General features: G+C 44.5%; 1 protein-coding gene across 7 annotated transcripts in view; it reads left to right on the top strand.

The window, feature by feature from the left end:
• Positions 1-30: 30 nt before the first annotated feature.
• ELMO2 (engulfment and cell motility 2) overlaps positions 31-18,763 on the top strand; it is a 25,739-nt gene continuing 7,006 nt past the window's right edge. For 2 of the 7 annotated variants that reach the window (XM_087750115.1, XM_087750114.1), the window contains exons 1-9: positions 349-552; positions 7,611-7,736; positions 7,874-7,914; positions 8,426-8,498; positions 8,835-8,885; positions 9,867-10,048; positions 13,635-13,734; positions 13,946-14,097; positions 16,349-16,427. In XM_087750115.1, the coding sequence (XP_087606241.1) occupies positions 7,659-7,736; positions 7,874-7,914; positions 8,426-8,498; positions 8,835-8,885; positions 9,867-10,048; positions 13,635-13,734; positions 13,946-14,097; positions 16,349-16,427 (756 nt within the window). In that variant the 5' untranslated portion in view covers positions 349-552; positions 7,611-7,658. The other 5 variants (XM_087750113.1, XM_087750112.1, XM_087750111.1 and 2 more) reach the window with 5 other exon arrangements.

Genomic DNA, 18,763 nt, shown 5'->3' with positions numbered 1-18,763 from the left:
CGGCCAGCCCCCGCCCTGCTCTCGCTCTCGGAGGGGCGGGTGTCAGCGCGGCCGCGGAGCCGCTCTGGTGTTCCCCGCCAGCCCTGTGCGCAGTGCTCGGCAGAGCTGCAGGGAAAGCCGCTCTGGACAAGCCGGTGGAGATCCGGTTCCGGGCGGCCACAGCCGGTCTCGGAGGCAGGGCAACGTTGGCACGGGGAACTGACGTGAGCCCTCCCGTGGCGGTCCCGAAGGAGTGGAGGGACAAAGGAGACTCGGTTAACGTCATTCATTCAGGCTGCCGAGGAGGGTCCGGTCGCGGGCTGCCGACGCGGGCTGTCACGCTCGAGAGGTGACGGGCCCGGCGGGCGGCGCGGGGCTGGCTCCGCGCCGGGGCGGGGTCGGCCGCCCGCGGTCTCCATGGCAGCGCGCTGCGGGCGCGTGACGCGCGTGTCGCGGCCAATCGGCGGCGAGGCGGCTGAGTGACAGCTGGCGGCGCCAGTGGCCAGCAGCGCCTTGGCGGGGCTGGTGGAGCTGCCGGGCGGCCCGAGCGCGGAGCGGCCGCGGCGGGGCTGGGTGAGCGCAGGGCGGCGGCGGGCGGGGGCGGGGAACCGCGCGAGGTCCGCGGGGACTGGGGCGCCACGCCACGCCGCTGGCCTCGGGTCTGGCGGGCCCAGTCGCCGGTGCTGCCTTCCCGGGCCCACTGCGGCGCCGCGGCCTGGCCCTTCCCTTCCCTCCGGCGGCCCGCCCCGCCGAGAGGCTCTGGCCTAGGGCCGCCTGCCGCGGGGTCGCCGGGCCCGCTCTGCGCCCGCACCCGCCTCTGGAGCTCCCGTTGTGCTGGGGCTGCGGCTCTTGGTGCACTCGGGGCCCGTCGCGCCGCCCCGGCTCCCGGGCGTGAGACCGGGGAGGGGCCGCGATTGGGCCGAGAAGCCGTCCGAGAAGGGCGCGGTTCGCCGCTCCCCCGGAGCTGCGTGGAGCTGAGGCATAAAACGGACAACGCTTCGTCAGAAAAAATTGTCTAGCGCCTTAAACTCAGTTTTGGCCCAAGCCTCGGGAGTTGCTGACTGGCTGGCTGCTTTCAGCTTGCTCGACTGATTGAAAATAATAAAAAAGCAGTTCTGTCTTTTTGCCTGTTGCTATCAGTTTCTGTCTTTGCCAAGAGATGGTCTCTGCCCAGCTGTGTTGGAATGTGCAAGATAAGAGTCCAGTGTCGTAGGCTTAGTATTTTACAGCCAAGTGCAGCCGTGGAAGGCCTTTGGAGGAATGTAGAATTCCAGAGACAGAGAATCTGAGACACCTGGTTCTTTGGTTTTTCTAGTGGAGCATGTTTCTCTTTGTTTGTTATATGGGGTAATGTAGAAAACTGTTGGTAGCCCTCAGGTTGGACTCTGCTGTTTGCTACCCTCTTATGCTGCTTGGTCAAGGGCGCTGTCTTCTCTGCACACTTGTCCAGTCGGTCACTCTGCTAACATCACTTCCACCTTTTGTTTGGTCTGTTAGTACCACCATCTGGGGACTTGCTGAGAACCGAGTACGATGTTTTGTTGCATCTACAGGTTTCAGAAGCTTCAGCTAGTCACTTGTTGACTGGGGAATTCTACCAGGCAGCTTTTCTTTTTCATGGAATGTTCTTTCATCCTCCTCATTTTCATTCTGTGTGCAGTACACTGTGTTCTCTATCTGTAATGAAAAGAAGATTCAGTCTGTGAATAGGGAAATTCTGTTTAAAATACTCTAGCTGTTTTAGCTTGCAGCTTCTCCGAAGTCTCTTGAATAGTGTGTTATTAGTGGCTCTACTGATTTCTCCTTGCCTTGCAGCTACCCTTCCACCACTGCTTTGTATAAAGGAACTTGCTCTGCAGAAGCAGAGTGAATTCGTCTTTCATGGATTTCAGCTTGGCTGCTGTCTCCCTGTATAAAACTGTGAGAATTGCTTACATGCTGTTGTTGAGAAGAGTGTGCTGTGAGAGACCCGTAAGTGACTGATAATCACAATTATGCAAAATTGCAGTCTGCTTCTTCCCAAGAGCTTCTAAACAGTCATTTTATCAGATACATCACTGGTGCACTGCAAAATACCCATTGTAAAATTTACCATGTCGCCTCTCTTGTCTGCAGACATACAGTGAAATCTTTTCAAAGAACACTTTTGACAGACAACCTTGTGTTAAGAGGCTGACCTGAAGTACCCCTTGTATTTGTAGTCCAGTCTTCATTGTCCTCTTCTGGAAAGCTGCTTCTGCTGAGCCACTGATTTGTGTACGTCCCTCAGAGGGTTGTTTGACCCAGACTGTCTGAAGAGTTTCCTACCTTTTTTAATTTTTAATTCCTGCTTCTCTGGGTTCTGCTTAGCCAATTCATTTTGATGTTTGAATCTCTTCCTTGGTAGGCTCATGCGGTATCTGTTCCGTGGTGCTGCTGTGCAATGAAACAGTCCTTAAGCTGTGTTTCTTCCACTGTGTATTTCCTGTGCCTTGAATACTGATTGGAATAGGGAATATGCTTTCCAGTCATGAGTGGGTGCTCATTTATGGAAGAAGTTTGGGGAAGAAATGGTCTACCGTGAGTTACTTTCTGAGTTCATATGCAGCCAAAAGCTTTTTTTGAGATATGAAGGTAGTGTGATACAACTTGGTTGGTTACTTTTTTCAGTGGTGAGGCTATCAAGGGAGTGCATTGCCTCTAGGAGTTGTGGGCTAACCTCTGCAGTGCTTTTTTTGATGAAACAGGAGACTTTATTTATATTTATATGGCACTTAGGGACATGGTTTAGTGGTGGACTTGGCAGTGTTAGGTTTACGGTTGGACTCAATGGTCTTAAGGGTCTTTTCCAACCTAAATGATTCTATGATTTCTGCAGAATTTCCCATAATACCAATGCTTTTGTTTTAATGTGCACTCCCTCTCTCTGAATGATGCATGTTCTTTGCAAGGGGCAAGACAAGTTAGAGATTTGTAAAGGCTCCTACCTATAATAATCTGGGCATCTTTGTTATGGCGTATAAAGTACTGTATTTTCTTGTACTCTTCAGCAACAACTTGCAATGTAAGTTGCAGTACAAATAAAAGACTATGACTCTACTGTAAGAGGCTGAAGGGAGAAGTGGTAATTAGATGCTAATTACTCATGGGTATATTAGTTAAGAGTTGCAAATTCAGTTCTTAATACTCAAGGAAGTGATCTTTGAGCCTTGCCTCTTCACTGGGTATTTGCTGTGCCTTGAACACTGAATGGATTTAGATGGTTTCTAGTCGTGAGTTGATTCACTCGTGGGAGAAGTAATTATCTGTTCAGTTATTGCAAGCCAGCCTTATTAGAGATGATATGTGCTTATGCCATATGACTAAGATTTCTCAAGCCATCATAGGCTTTAGTTGCTGAATGGAGAACAGTGAGTGGAAATCATATACCATTTGGGAACTGTCTGTCTGTTTCTAGACTTAATGGATGGAAACCTGTATATCCTGCAGATCTGGAGGTGTCGTGCAAATTGGGCACTTTGTCTGGGGAATATGTACAGAGCTGTGCTACTGCTTGTTTACTAGTCAATGCTATAGTGCACTTAAAGATTTAGTTGATGAGTTATCCCTGTTTTGAGCTATTGCTCCAAAAGCAATTTGAAAGTCTAAATGCTTTATTTATTTATTAATTTGTGTGTGTGTGTGTGTGTGCACGTGCACGTGTAATTCAGGAAAAGGAAGCAAGGAAGGCTGATTCATAGTTTTATTAGGTTCATGTATCTCTTTGCGAGACAGAAGGATTGGGTAAGCTCCAAATTCTTATGGCTGATGCTACAGAGTACGTTGGTTCAGCAGGCTTTTGTGGTTCTGCCTTGTCTCTTTATTACACTGTACTTGGATGTTAGAGAAAGTCAGATTTTTAGGATCAGGAGGGACTCTTCTGACTTGCAGTGTGGCATGCTTGGCCAACTTTTTGTATCCTCAGAAATATCAGGTGTTGGGCATTGACTTGTGAACAGTTTGAGGATAACTGCTGTAGGTAGGCTTGCTATGGATACTAATCGCAATAATAAGTGCTGTACAGGGGGCTGCAGTCTTCTAAATATATGTGGGTTCAAAGCATTCCTCTCTCTATGCAGATTCCCAAGTGCTTTGCTCTGCTTATGCAATGAGGCAAGGTGCTGTTCTGGTCCGGGGTTCCTTATGCTTTATTGCCTGAATTCCTAGTTTACTTTGGACAAAAGAAGACCAGCTGCTTCAGGATGAGTGTAGAAGAAGTAGAATCCAATTTACTGATTGTAATGGGAATGAAAATAGCACCAGCAGCTGTGTTTGCATTTAGGGTTAGAGGCCTCTTGAGAACATCCTTGCTGCAAGTTAACATGTCTCTCTTAGCAAAGAGTAAATTTTATGTTTCCATCTTGGAGTGAGAGAATACAATGCTGATAATCAAAATTTGTGAAGAAAGAGGAGTATGTTAACATATGCTCGTGGGATTTGGAGGCAGTTGTTTCCATAGGACAGCATACGCTCAGTGCTTTCTGTTTGTGAATTAGCCTACCTCTGTGGGCTGTGAAGGCTTCTTTGAAACACTAGTTTAATTGAACTCTCATATGAACGGTCTTCCTTTGTGTGGCCTCACCTTGTCCAAGCTGGAATTTTTTACCTGATGCATCTTCTCTGAAGGACAGGTTTTCCTGTTTGTTGTCAAAATGAGAGTGGTAAAATTTTTATCCAGAGCAAATCTTGGAGCGGGAGATGGCTTGGTTGTCTTCCCTCCAGGATCAGGAAGTAAAATATCAGGTGTTGTTTGTGTAAGTGCTTGACTCTAACTTGCAATTTTGTATGATAGGAATCATATAAATGGTTTTCTGTCATCGCCCTCGAGACCTGCTCAGATTGGTGCACTGAGTCTGTTGCTTTTCCGAGGCCAGCTCTTTCTTGATGTTAGTCTGAGCTAATGCTGTGCTGCTTATCTGAAAGGTTGGAGACATTATTTCAAGAAACTGGCAAAGCTGAACCTAACTTGACTGCACTTTTCCGCATGAGATGTGTTTAGTCTTACAGTCATTTTGTGGGTTTTAAGAAAACATAAGCCGCTCTTGGGATTGATTCTAAAAAGGAAAGAGAAGGCCATAAGGAGTACTGACTGTAATCATCTCTGTGAGTTGGGGTAAGCTGTGCATTTACAGAATATCATGGAATTCCGAATCTGGCTTGCCAGATACTTTCCAACGGGTGGGATGGTAGAGTGGACAAAGTCTGGCTGTCATAGGAGTGGAGGAGGATGGTGTTCCTGTACACATGCAATACCGATCTCCCTTTTGGGTTGGCTGAAGCCCCAGATAGCGTCGGAGTTCCTGGAATCCTGCAGGAACTGCAAAGGCCATACACATGCTGAGAACAGAGCAAATTGAGCAAGGCAGCTTCAGAAGGGCTTCTCATGGTGAGCAACGCTTGCTTTAATATGGGATGCCATCCAGAGGGACCTTGACAGGCTGGCGAGGTGGGCCTGTGCAAACCTCATGAAGTTCAACAAGGCCAAGTGCAAGGTCCTGCACGTGGGTCGGGGCAATCCCAAGCACAAATACAGGCTGGGCAGAAAATAGATTGAGAACAGCTCTGAGGAGAAGGACTTGGGGATGTTGGTTGATGAGAAACTCAACATGACCTGGCAATGTGCACTTGCAGCCCAGAAGGCCAACTGTATCCTGGGCCGCATCAAAAGAAGCGTGATCAGTAGGTCGAGGGAGGTGATTCTCCGCCTCTACTCTGCTCTGGTGAGACCCCACCTGGAGTACTGTGTTCAGCTCTGGGGCCCCAACATAAGAAGGACATAGACCTGTTGGAGCGAGTCCAGAGGAGGGCCACAAAGATGATCAGAGGGCTGGAGCACCTCTCCTTTCAGGGCAGGCTGAGAGGGTTGGGGCAGTTCAGCCTGGAGAAGAGAAGGCTCTGAGGAGACCTTATAGCAGCCTTCCAGTACCTGAAGGGGGCCTACAAGAAAGCTGGAGATCGACTTTTTACAAGGGAGCATAGTGATAGGACAAGGGGTAATGGCTACAAACTGAAAGAGGGTAGATTTAGATTAGATATAAGGAAGAAGTTCTTTACTATGAGGGTGGTGAGGCACTGGAACAGGTTGCCCAGAGAAGTTGTGGATGCCCCCTCCCTGGAAATGTTCAAGGCCAGGTTGGATGGGGCTTTGAGCAACCTGGTCTAGTGGAAGGTGTCCCTGACCATGGCAGGGGGATTGGAACTAGATGATCTTTAAGGTCCCTTCCAACTCAAACCATTCTATGATTCTATGATAATAGGGGAATGGCTGATTTCTCTCTCCAGCAAGTGCCTTCATTGTAAAGCAAGTATCTCTGATCTGGGGGAGACCTGAGGGCAAGGCTAGCTGCAATGATAACACTGAGCATTTCTAGAAGGTGCTATGAAAGAAATACTAAACTTGCACCCCTCATCCTCAATTCCAGCAGGCAGGAGTGATGATAATGGTGTGACTATCTCAGAAGGCTGCATCAGGAGATCATAGCATTCTGTTTTCCTAGGTGAGGAAGCTGCCTCAACTGGAGTGAGAAGATAGTCACGGGGGGGTGATTAAAGCGGTTTGTGTGTGTACAAATGCAGAGAAACATTAGCACACCTGAGTTTTTGTATCTTTCCATGCAGTGATACCAGTCTCTGTGAGGGAAGGAAGAGGCATATGGGCTTCATTAATTGACATCATCAGTGGATCTCTAAGTCGACATCTTATACAGGCCGGGCATACACGCCTTTTGTGGTAGACTCAGCTAATTTCATAGAAGTTCTCTTTTCCAGGACAGTCATGTACACTGATTTACTGGTATCTCTGCAGCTGCTTGGTCTTTGCTGATCTGTGGAAAGTTCTCTCTTCTTTACTTGCCTTGCATCAGGAAAATTCCAAAGGCTGCTGGTTTCCCTTCAAATCTTAGCCTGTCTTAGCATCTCTTTACAGCCTCTTACTACCAGATGAAGCACAAACCAGCATGTCTGACACCTATCTGGCACCAAACCCTGAACACAAGCTTATGCTCTAAGGCAGATAAAGGAGTGAAATGTAGACCTCCAGAGCAAATGCTGAGTTAACTTTTCTTCTGTGATGGATATTCATGTTTTGGATTTGTGATGTTATAGGAAGGGAATGGGATAAAGCTAGCTGCTGCTACTCTGCCTAGGAGCCTGTTTGTGTATCCTGAGTGGATCAAGGTATCTGAGAAATATGAATGGGGCATCAATAAGCACCAGCCCATGGGAGGGAGGCTATGTGGAGAGTATGTTCCCTCTCTCACGTACAGACAGTAGATGAGCTTAGGGATCTATTGCTTTACTAGTCCTGTAAACTGGGCTGGCAGTATGGACAGTGGGTGGCAGATGGAGCTTTGCTGATTAGAGTGACTCTCCTTGTGTGAGTACCCCAACAAGCTCTCAGAAGTATTCCTTAGGTGATAAGGTTGGCCACACAATTTCACAATGTGCTGTTTTAGTATGAGGCCTTGATCTCTGGTACACTGGATGTTTTGTCCCTAGCAGGCCCAGCAAACCATAAGGCTGGTTTTATGTAGTGTTTTGAAGCTTGATGTTAAATGCAATGTAACGACTGAAATAGTTTTCAGAAAGCTGCTCACTATTCTTTCTTTTAACAGGTGTGGGGGTGTATGCTGTTGTAAAGGCACGTGGAGGAGTCTGGAGCAATGCCACCACCTTCAGACATTGTGAAAGTAGCTGTTGAGTGGCCAAGTGCCAATGCCCAGCTGCTGGAAATAGATCAGGTGAGAACCTGGTAACCAGATGGGGGAGGAAATGCACCACAGCCTTGATACTGGAATGTGGGAAGCATAGAAATGGGCAGTATTCCTTTCTGGTTGAGAGCAAAATGGCTACTGAGGACTCTCTCTTTCTGTTCTAGAAAAGGCCTCTTGCATCCATCATCAAGGAAGTCTGTGATGGGTGAGTAGTTCTCTGGGAATCCTTGTGGAGAAAGTCTTTCCCCCTGAGAGATCTTGCTGGGGTACTGTGGAAAGTCTCTGTTGCTTCTTAATGTGCTGCTAGCACAATCCATGCTGCCTGCTGCCAGTTTTTGCCATGGAATGGGCCAGGGTTTGAATTGGGAAGAAGAGGATCTCCTGGAAAACAGGGGTTTTGCATCTTTATTCCAGTTCTGAGTGTGTGCATATGTATGCCCCTAGCGTCAGTGTCTCTGAGGACTGGCCCATCTTTCTGTTTCTGAAGTGCAGGCCTCTTCAGACATTCCACAGAGCTTGACTTAGAGCAGGCTGAAGTCCCGTCAGCCCCTCAAGAGGAAGATGCTTTCTCTCCTCTTTGGGAGATATAATTTCCCATGCTAAAGCTTTGCTTGAAAGTTCTTTTCCACCCTCCTGGGATCAAGCTCCTGTTCCTAATTGAGAGCCAGAAGAAAAAGGAGGAAGAAGCTTATGTGTCCTTCTTCTTCCTCTGCCAGGTGGTCATTGCCAAACCCTGAATACTACACCTTGCGGTATGCTGATGGTCCTCAGCTGTACATCACAGAGCAGGTCAGTGTGAGAGGTGGCAATTTACTGATGTCCTGGGCAAGAGAGCAGAATGCCTTGGACTAGTGTCATGGAACAATACTGTCACTAATCCTTGAGGGGCAGCATCTCTGCTATCAAAAATATTCAGACTTGAATGGTGTCATTCAACTGAGGAGCCTTGCACTTCTCCCTTTGCATGCCCATAGGTGCGATGATCCAGTGACTCAATTCAATATCCTCAGTAGGGTTGTGTGGCATAGGAACCCCTTTACTTGTGTATACAAATGTGCACTGTAGATGCAGTTGCATTTTTTTCCCCCCACTTTTCTGCAGTTTAAAGTTTATGTTTTCTTTCAGACTCGTTGTGACATCAAGAATGGAACTATCCTGCAGCTGACAGTCTCCCCGGTAAATGCTTCCTCACATCCCTTTTTCTCAGTAGCTATCCTCATATGACAGGCTGTTTCTTGCCTCTCAGGTTTTCTTTCCCCTCCCTAAATTGTAGGGGGCTTACCTTTGTTGTAGGCCATTCTGCACAGTGAGGCACACACTCTTGTTTTCCTTCCTGGTTGTGGTGTGTATCGTTCCTTTGGATGCTCTGCCCTTTTATAGGACTTTCTGTAAATAAATCCAGTCTACATTTTTACTGCATCTCCTAGATTAGCGTGTTGTAATGCACCTGACAGACACATTATCAGTATGAGTGCAGTTAGTATTATCAGTCGGAAAGCAACGGTACTGGTGACTTAATGCAGAAATTAAAATAAGAGACAAATTTGATACAGAAGGGGTTGTTCCTGGTGAATTCTTGCTATTATGACCTCAACAGTTGTCTTTTTCAGACTTGCTGCAGCTTCCTTTCTATTGAAATTCTTAAGCCTTTTTTGTGCAAGTGTCGTGGCATATACCGGAGAGTGAGTAGGACAGGAAAACGTTATTTGGGCAAGAGGTGGTTGTGAGGATATCGTTGATCTATGTCTGAGAAATCTTACAGAATGTCATGTGGATACACGAAATGAGCTTGTGCTTCAATTTGAATCTATGAGAGATTTTTTTTTTTTAACATTGTATTTCTTTAATGGTCTCACTCCATATTTCTATATCCACCTCCACTCACCTCACCAAGAAGAAAAACAAGCATTTACTCTAACATGTAAAATAGCGTTTTACTTGCCTCCTGCTTGGCTGTACCTGTTGCTAAGTGCAGCCTTTTTTCAGTCTGTCTTAGACTTGCTGACTGTTGCTACTTATCCTGTCATTGCTGGTATCTCTCTACCCTTGCTGTGCTCTCTCTGCCCGTCCATGAACTTATGACAGAATGCCGATGCTGGCAGAACTCAATCTGCAGGTGACTAGTCTGTAACTGGCATCATTCCTTTTTCCTTCCAGTCTAGGGCAGCTCGCCAGCTGATGGAGAGGATCCAGTCGCACAGTATGGAAGCCCGACTGGATGCCATGAAGGAACTGGCTAAACTTTCAGCAGATGTGACTTTTGCCACAGAGTTCATCAACATGGAAGGGGTTACAGTTTTGACACGGCTTGTGGAGAGCGGGACCAAGCTTCTGTCCCAGTAAGTTTCCTGTATTCCAGGACTCTGGAACAGATCCTCAAATAAGGGGCTAATTTTGCTTGCTGAAGTGGCATTAAGCAATTAACCTCATAGGAAATGCTGATCTGTTAATTGAGACAAAGTCTTGCTAGTCGTTTGCTAAACCTCATGAGGCAAAAGAGGAGACATTTATGATGTGTGAAACTTGCATTGAAAGGTCACTTTGATGATTTAAATTACTTTTATTACCTTTCTTGTGGTCATAATCTCCTCAAGCAGTTATTCATCTGCAGCCTAAGGGAGAAGGTATCCTATGAAAAACCCACATGCGGTTGCACGCAAGAACATTCCTGTAGAACTGGCAGCATGTACATGCTAGTCAGCAGCAAGCATGTTGCTGGCTCTTGTATGCATGGTCAGTACTTTTTGACCTGCATTATAAGAAGAGCTGCTATGAAGGCCAAAGGTCTGTTTATCTTAGGGAATGGAAAGGGCTAAAGAATGTATAGCAGAGAAAGCATCAGTCTTCAGTCTCCAACAGTTTTCAACTTTTGGGTTTCCTGAGCAGAAATTGTATCTCTTTGTTTTAAGAACGTTTGGGTGTTTCTTCCATAGATGTTTCTTCTTCATTTTTTTAATCAGTTTATCCTTTTGACATCCACAGCACTGTGTGGAAATAAAGTTCCACAGTTACTTGTCCTATAAGAAAAAAATAATTCCTTTATTTTAAACATGTCACCTAATATTCATTGGATTCCCTCTACATATTTTGTTATAAGAAATTGTAAATTCCTCTGTCTTCTCTGTACCATTCATAACCATATAGATCTCTCTCTCATATCAACCTTTAGTCATTCCTTTTCTAGGCTGCAGTCTTAGTCCATTAACACTGTAACTATGGCAGCCATTCCAGAGTGCTAATCATTCTTTCCATGCTTCCCCTAGCTCTTAGCTCTTTCCAGTACTACTGTGCTGTTGTGGGGAAATTTGTTTGTAACTTTTCATCAGTTTGCAACCTGACCAATTAATTTCTACCCATTTGTTTCTTATCTTTCAGTCAGTTATTAATGCAAGAAAGGGCTTTTGTTTTTACCCTTCAGTAGCTGAGTGTTTTGGGTTTTTTAAGACACTTTAGTGAAGCACCTCATAAAAATCTTGTTCCAAGTCCAGGAGTTGTACTTAACTGTTCTCATTCTGACTTACTGATTTGTTCAGAGACCTTCAGTATTATGGTGGGTTAATCCTGGCTGGCTGCCAGCTGCCCACCAAGGCACTCTCACTCCCCCTTCTCAATAGGACAGGGGAAGAAAACAAGATGAAAAAACTCATGGGTTGGGCAAAACAGACTTGACTTGGGGAAAATTAATTTAATTTTTTTCCAATTAAAAATAGAGTAGGATGGTGAGGAACAAAGACAAAGTAAAACCACCTTCCCTCCACTCCCTTCTTTCCGGGCTCAACTTTACTCCTTCACTTCCCATTCTTCTGCCTCCTCCCCTCATCGAGCTCTTCAGGGGAATGGGGAATAGGGGTTGCAGGCAGTCCATAACACTTGTCTCTGCTGCTCCTTCCTCATCACACTTTTCCCCTACTCCAGTGTAGGGTCCCTCCCACGGGATACAGTCCTTCACAAGCTGCTTCAGTGTGGGTCCCCCACAAGACACAGTCCATCACAGGAACAGACTGCTCCAGCATGGGTCCCCTGTGGGCCACAGTTTCTCCCAGAAAACCTGTTCCTGCATGGAGTCCTCTCGACAGGCTGCAGCTCCTGCCAGGAGCCTGCTCCAGCATGGGCCCCCCGGGGGCTGCAGCTTCCTTCAGGGCATCTCCACGTGCTGCAGTGTGGGGTCCTCCACAGGCTGCAGTATGAATATCTGCTCCACCATGGTGGTCCACAGGCAGTAGGGGACAACCTGCTTCACTGTGGTCTGTCCACAAGCTGCAGGGAAATCTCTGCTCCAGCACCTGGAGCACCTCCTCCCTCTCTTCCTTCATGGACCTCGATGTCTACAGGGTTTTTCCTCTCACATGTTTTTTTCACTCCTCTCTCACAGCTGCTGGACAGCATTTTTTTACCCTTTCTTAAATATGCTTACACAGAAGTGCCACCAGCTTGGCTGACGGGCTCAGCTTTGGCCAGTGGTGGGTTCATCAGAGAGCTGTCTGGGACCGGCCATGTCTGGCACGGCGCAGCCCCAGCCTCTCCTCACAGAGGCTGCCCTGCAGCCCCCAGCTACCAAAACCTTGCCACATAAACCAAATACACATATAGATGTGAAACATAACTTCCCTCTACAAAAGCCGTAGCAATTCTTCCCTGTTAAATATTTCTTTTTTTCTAGTGGTATTATTCTTGTATTATAGATTCTGCCTATCTTTCTGGTTACAAATACCTAAATGCGTGATATGTCCTTCAGATTCCTGCCTGAGTCCTCTCTAAGAATTGGCATTGTGTTTGCCACTTTCTGCAGAGCACAATAACTAGTTTGGCAATGTTTTGTTTTACCATGGTTCCTTTGGAATACTTCAGTGAATATCATCTGGTCCTGGAGAGCTGTTTTTCATATTAATGGCTTGTTCCAGAACGTCTTCTAGTGATGTTCAAATGACTGATTTGAAGACTTTTCTTCTCTCTTAAAAAAACTGGAAAAAAAGCAAACTCTGATCTGGAAGCACATTCACAGTCAACTCTGATGCAAATAATTCACTTGGCTTTTCCGCACTTTTAAAGTCTTGATAACTTATTGTCGTATCATTTATAGGCCTTCTATTTTCTTATATATTAGCAACTAATATGTTTTCAGCATGGTTTGCAATCTTTCCCTCAGTCTTTTTTACCTTTCTGTCTTGTGGTTAGGTATTAAATTTTCCACAGTTCATGCTGTGCTTTCATTTTATTTCAAGCCAGGTCCCCATATTTACAGAATGACAGTTAATTTTTCTTTGTTTTTCTCTGATGTTAAAATAGGTTTTTTGGGGGGTTTTTTGTGTGTGTGGAGGGGTTATAATTTCCAAAGATTTTTGCATGTTTTGTGATATAAATTTACTCTGGAGCTCAAATCTGACAACAGCTGAAAAACCTAGCATTTGCAGATGGTTTAAATTTTCAGTTGATCAGCTTAAAAAGCTTTCCCCTTTTCAAGTTGATCTTTTTTTAACTGACAGTCATTGTACTGAATATTCTGGGTTTTGCTGGTTTTTGGCTGGGTTTGGTGTTTTTTTTTTCCCCTCACATGAAAGTGTTAAATTTGAGTAGTGATACTTTGCACTGCTTGGGAATAAATACTGCATTGCTGCTTCTCCTGTTATTCCTTTGACTAGCCAGGTACTGATCCAGGTGGTTGTGAGTCTCTGGTGGCAGGATGAAGGGACTTGCTGTTGCTAGTTTTAATTTGTGCTTGTAATCAGGAAAAATAAAATATGATTGCATGAAACAATAACACTATCTTCATAAGTGCAAATACTTTATTGCTCCCCCATCTGCCAAACTGTCATCTGTTTTATTAGGAGAAGGTAGTGACATTTTTCTCTTATCAAGCTTATTCAGCTTGGACAGGCTTTTTCCTTGCTACCAAATCTCTTGTAACTGCATTCTTCATTTTCTCAGTTACAGCGAGATGTTGGCTTTCACCCTGACTGCCTTCTTGGAGCTCATGGACCATGGTATTGTCTCTTGGGACATGGTCTCAATAACCTTCATCAAGCAGGTAAGTTTGGGTAAAGGGGCTGACTGGATGCTATTTCTTTTTGTGCTTTAATGCAGCTTCCAGGAAGAACAAGATGACTCTGAGAAGCTGAGTACTCATTGAGAAGCACAGTACACCCAGCTTTCTGAGCCCTGTCTCCCTTAGCTTCTCTCACTCACCACAAGGTTTCCTGGATGGGCATCTGTTGACTTGCTGGTTCATCTGTTTTTAGATTGCAGGGTATGTGAGTCAGCCTATGGTAGATGTCTCCATCCTCCAACGATCCCTAGCCATTCTAGAAAGCATGGTGCTAAACAGTCAGACTCTGTATCAGAAGATAGCAGAAGAGATCACCGTGGGGCAGCTCATTTCTCATCTGCAAGTGTGAGTGTCCACCCAACAGTGGTGTGATTTAAATCAATTTTATGAATATCTGTTAATTTGAAAATACATCCTTTTACATTTAAAACACTTAAAGATGCTATTTTTAAAGTATTACTGCTATGCCATCTTACTTGAACTTTAGGATTTCTAACAGATTTTTTAAAAAGTAAGATCCTGGAAAAATATGTTCTGTGTTGTGGAAGCACTTAAGCACATAAGTCTTGAACGAAGATACTTTGCTTTAACAACTGCACAAGTGTGTTCAGTGTTAGGACCAAACCTGCGTTTTACTGAAACAACTTCCCAAAGCTTCTGCATCCAGTCATCTATTACCTTCACCCCTCTTTAAACTGTCTCCACTAGAATCTAAGAGTTCATCATCTTCTGTTTTTTGTCCTGCATATTAAGGAAGAAAAAAAAAGTATTTTCTTGCTTTTTTTCCCCACCTCCCCTTCCTCTCTTTCCAAATGAACTGACAAATTAGTCTCTGGCTTTTAAGGCTATTTGTCTAGGTCAGTTCTACTCTTCCATAAAAAAAGAAGCATGCATTTGTTAGAGCTTTAAGTAGTTGTTTTGGTTTGGTTTGTTTTTTGTTTTTTTTCTCAAGCCTTTTAATTCTGAAAATGTGGAAAAGCACCATTTATGAATATGATTAATATTCCTTAATCAATGAACAGTAGTTTAACAAAATTATAGTGCAAACAATGTATTGCATCAATGTCACTGTGTGCTTAGAGTGTTTATACATTTGAACCTGGTGAACAGAAAAGCTAAACAAGTTCTCATGAACACTGCAGCAACTTTTTCCTGCAAAAAGTATATGTTCTTTCAGCTTTATAATTTCTATTTTAGTAAAACACAGGTTTGGTCCTAACACTGAACACACTTGTACAGTTGTTTTAAGCAAAATATCTTTGTTCAAGACATATGTTTAAGTGCTTCTAGAACACAGAAGGTTGCTGAAGAAAGTATCTATGCAGGGGATATTGTAGAAAGGGAGGCTGGAGAGCGAGTCAGAATTTGCTGGTGTTTGGCAAGACTATCAGGAGGGAACAATCTTTAACAGAGGATAGGTTCTGGAAGAACAGGTCCATGGAAACAAGTCTGAAAGAGAAGAGTTAGAAGAGGAGAAATTAATTTAAAAATTGTTTTGCTGTGTCAAAAAGTAAGCAGTGTAGTGAAAAGAGCAGCAAACCCCAAAAAGGAGGATAGAAGAGGCGAAGTGACAGACTTCAGAGACCTGCGAAGCTTGGAGGCCCAAGGAAAACCTGGGATGATGCATGAACATTTGCATGTTTGAAGTATGGCAGAATGACCAAAATGAAGATTTGTAAGGGAGCAATAGAAGAGAGAATACAGTGGTTATCCACAGATATAACAGGGATAAATGCCAAAGTGGGGAAACTAGCTATTTAAGCTAAAAGATGTTTTAGCTTTAGATGTTTTATGAAAGTTTAATTTTATATATATATATATACACATACACATATATATACACACATATATATACAATTTTAAATAGTATACACACACAGAAATTCATTTAGGTGATGCACTGGACTTCTGTTAATCAGAAAAGCTTGAAGTTCTGCAGAAGTCTCCCAAGAGTAACAGTATAGCAAGAAACAAAACTGGATTTCGTAGAGCATCAAGATGGGGGTGGAAAAGTGTGATCGGCATTTGGAAGCTTATTCACAACATCACAAGTGAAACCACGTGCTTTGCGTGATCTAGGAAGGGACTATGCACCCTTTACCTGAAGCAGCTCTTCAGTGAAAATAAGAAAAAGATGTGTCAAAAGTGGACCAAACTATTGAGGTTGGGAGGCAATGCCATAAAGAGAGGCATGCTTCCCCCTTAGTTCCATTTGCGTTTGGTGGCTTCCATTGAAAAATTACTTGCTCCGTATAAGTTTCTAGCTGTATCCATATAACGGGCTGCATTATAACTAGGCTTTACAGAGATAGTTTCAGCATTGGAAACAAACTGTGGTGTTGCTGAACTCTGAGCTCTGCTGGGCTGCAATCTGCACTATCTTCTGCAAAATGGAGCTATCAGTCAGCAATTCCTGTCAGCTTTTTGCAGGCCTTGTGAAGACTTGGATGGCATGAAAGTAGATTACCTGAATTCTGCTTGTCCATTGAAACGAAAGATAGCTGTAGTAAATATTATTACAGTGCAGGCAAAGCAGCAAGCTGTAATGTTCTATATTGTTTGTTCTCTTACGATCCTCCCATGTTTGTTTCTGCAGCTCAAACCAAGAGATTCAGACGTATGCCATTGCCCTGATCAATGCCCTCTTCTTGAAGGCACCTGAGGACAAGAGACAGGTTTGTTCTTGCTTTTTGACTTTAAACCTGAATAATGGTTACTGTCTGGCTGTTTACTTTATGCCTCAGAAATCCTATTGTCTGGGTAAGGCAGACCTCGGACCTTGCCAAGAACTTACGTAGCTGTTTCAGTGTGGCAACCTAGGAGGAAAAGTACCATCCCATTAATAATATGTTCTGGAGTAGCACATCTATGTTTAGGAGATGCTCAGAAAGGAATCTGAAAGGCCTTGAGAGACAGAAAGTAATCCTCCATACAGCATGGACATTTTTTTTGAAGAAGGATAATTCCATGTGGGAGAGGTAGGCTGGGTAGAGTCCTTGGGGTTGTATGTACTTACTAAACAAACACCCCACCTCCCTCCCTTCCAAAAAAAGGGACATTTCTTAAGTCATAGGGGGATATTCCCACTGGCAGATGTGAGAAATGAAACAGTTGTCCTGCTCCGAGGAAAGATCTCGGAGATCTCAGCTACATGCAAGATGTGCATATGTCTGTATTGTGTAGCTTTGCTGTGTTAAGCCTTTCTTCTCTAGTGCCCCGTTTGTGCCTTATTTCTGGACTCTGAGCTAAATCCTGTCTGCTTCTCTTTGTGCCTTTTTTTGCTTTCTGCCAGCAGGACAAGCTGCTTAACCCACTAGACCTGCCCATCACTGTAAGTAACTCAAGCCTGGGGGCTGGTCGTGCGGAACTGTAGGCATGTTAGCTTTTCTCCAGTTATGCCTCCTTGTATCTCAGAAATGATGCATACAGGCTTCAGATAGTGGATGAGCCTAGGGAGAAGGGCGGGAGGACTCCTGGGAATGTACTTGGATTGTGAAGGGGAGAAGAGTCAGTAGCAGGAGAAATCTTGAATGACTTATTGTGCACACAAGACAATAAAGATGATCGTAAAAGGAAATCGATACTACAAGACTGACTAGGTGAATCAATTTTAAAACTGGAACCCGTTCTTTAGCAGTCTGGGTCTTCTTAAACTTACTACAGCCTGAGTTTATACCCCAGATCTCGCTTGCATTAATGACAGTTTCATATCCAGCTGTGTCCTTCTAAAGGTAGAGCTGTTTGTCTTGAAGAGCAGTTAAAAAACTTAGTGCTGATTGAGGGCCAGAGCATACATTCTGCCTAATCTGTGACTTCTCCCTTTGGGAACTCTACTATAAGAATGTTTTTTGCCCCATGCTATCTCCAGGGTAATCACCACTCTTGCTAATAAGTTGATTTGGAACCTTCTGTATCTTGAGATTCTGGTACATTTTTTAGATTTTCTGGGTGGCACAGAGAATGTTCCACTTTTGCCGAGGATGCAGTGCCTTCAGAGGGGAAACTATGGTCTCAATAAGCATTACGTAATTTCTAAAATTAATGGATATGCTTAACACATGAAAATAAGGATGAACATACTCCTCGGTTGGCGATTTAGCCAAGATACTAAACTTCAGAGCAAACAAAATTCCAAGGGATCTTTCATTTCCTTCCCCCTCCCCCCCCCCTTGAACACAATCCACATGACTACAAAGGGCCATGAAGATGAATAAGGGACTGGGATATCTTTCATATGAATAGAGGCTGAGAGATTCGGGATTGCTCAACGTTGAGAAGAGAAGGCTCATGGGGGTCTTATCAATGTGTATAAATATCTGATGGAAGGGAATAAAGAAGAGGGAGCCTGACTCCACCTGAACACAGACAGACAGACAGACACACACACACACACACACTCACAAATATATGAGAGTGGTCAAACACTGGAACAGGTTACTTAGAGAGACTGTGGAGTCTCCATCAGTGGAGATATTAAAAATCTGACTGGACATGGTCCTGTGCAACCTGCTCTGTCTGATGTTGCTTGAACCAGGGGAGCTGGGCTAGACAATCTCAAGATGTCTCTTCAAACATAAATGATTCTGTAATTCTATGACCCCATCCAGCAGCAAAACTCTCAGCAGAACATAGATCCCTTAGCAGTGGTTAGGCTGTGTGCGTGCTCATGCTTCTTACTATGCTGTTTAGAATTGTTTAATTGTCTTTGTCCTTCCCACTGTTTATCTATCTGCTTCAGTCACCTGTTACTTCATCCCATGTACAAACTAATTCCTTCAGAGTAAGGATACTTCGTGTTGCATGCATGAACAAATCCTAACAGCAGGCCTTGTTCTATTCTCAGTACTGCATCTCATGAATCATAGTCAAAAATAATGACTCAGAGGGCAGCGTGTTATCTCTGAAACCACTTCCTGCTTCATCTAGATGCTTCTTAGATATCTTTCACTCAAGCACTGACTCATTTTGGTTGTAACATGAGCACGGCTGAACTTGCAGCCATTGTAGCTTG

The sequence above is a fragment of the Nipponia nippon genome, unplaced genomic scaffold (genome assembly GCF_047370975.1).
Source record: "Nipponia nippon isolate SJK-2023a ecotype South Korea unplaced genomic scaffold, ASM4737097v1 scaffold_13, whole genome shotgun sequence".
NCBI lineage: Eukaryota > Metazoa > Chordata > Aves > Pelecaniformes > Threskiornithidae > Nipponia > Nipponia nippon.
This window is presented reverse-complemented; position numbering and strand designations above follow the sequence as displayed.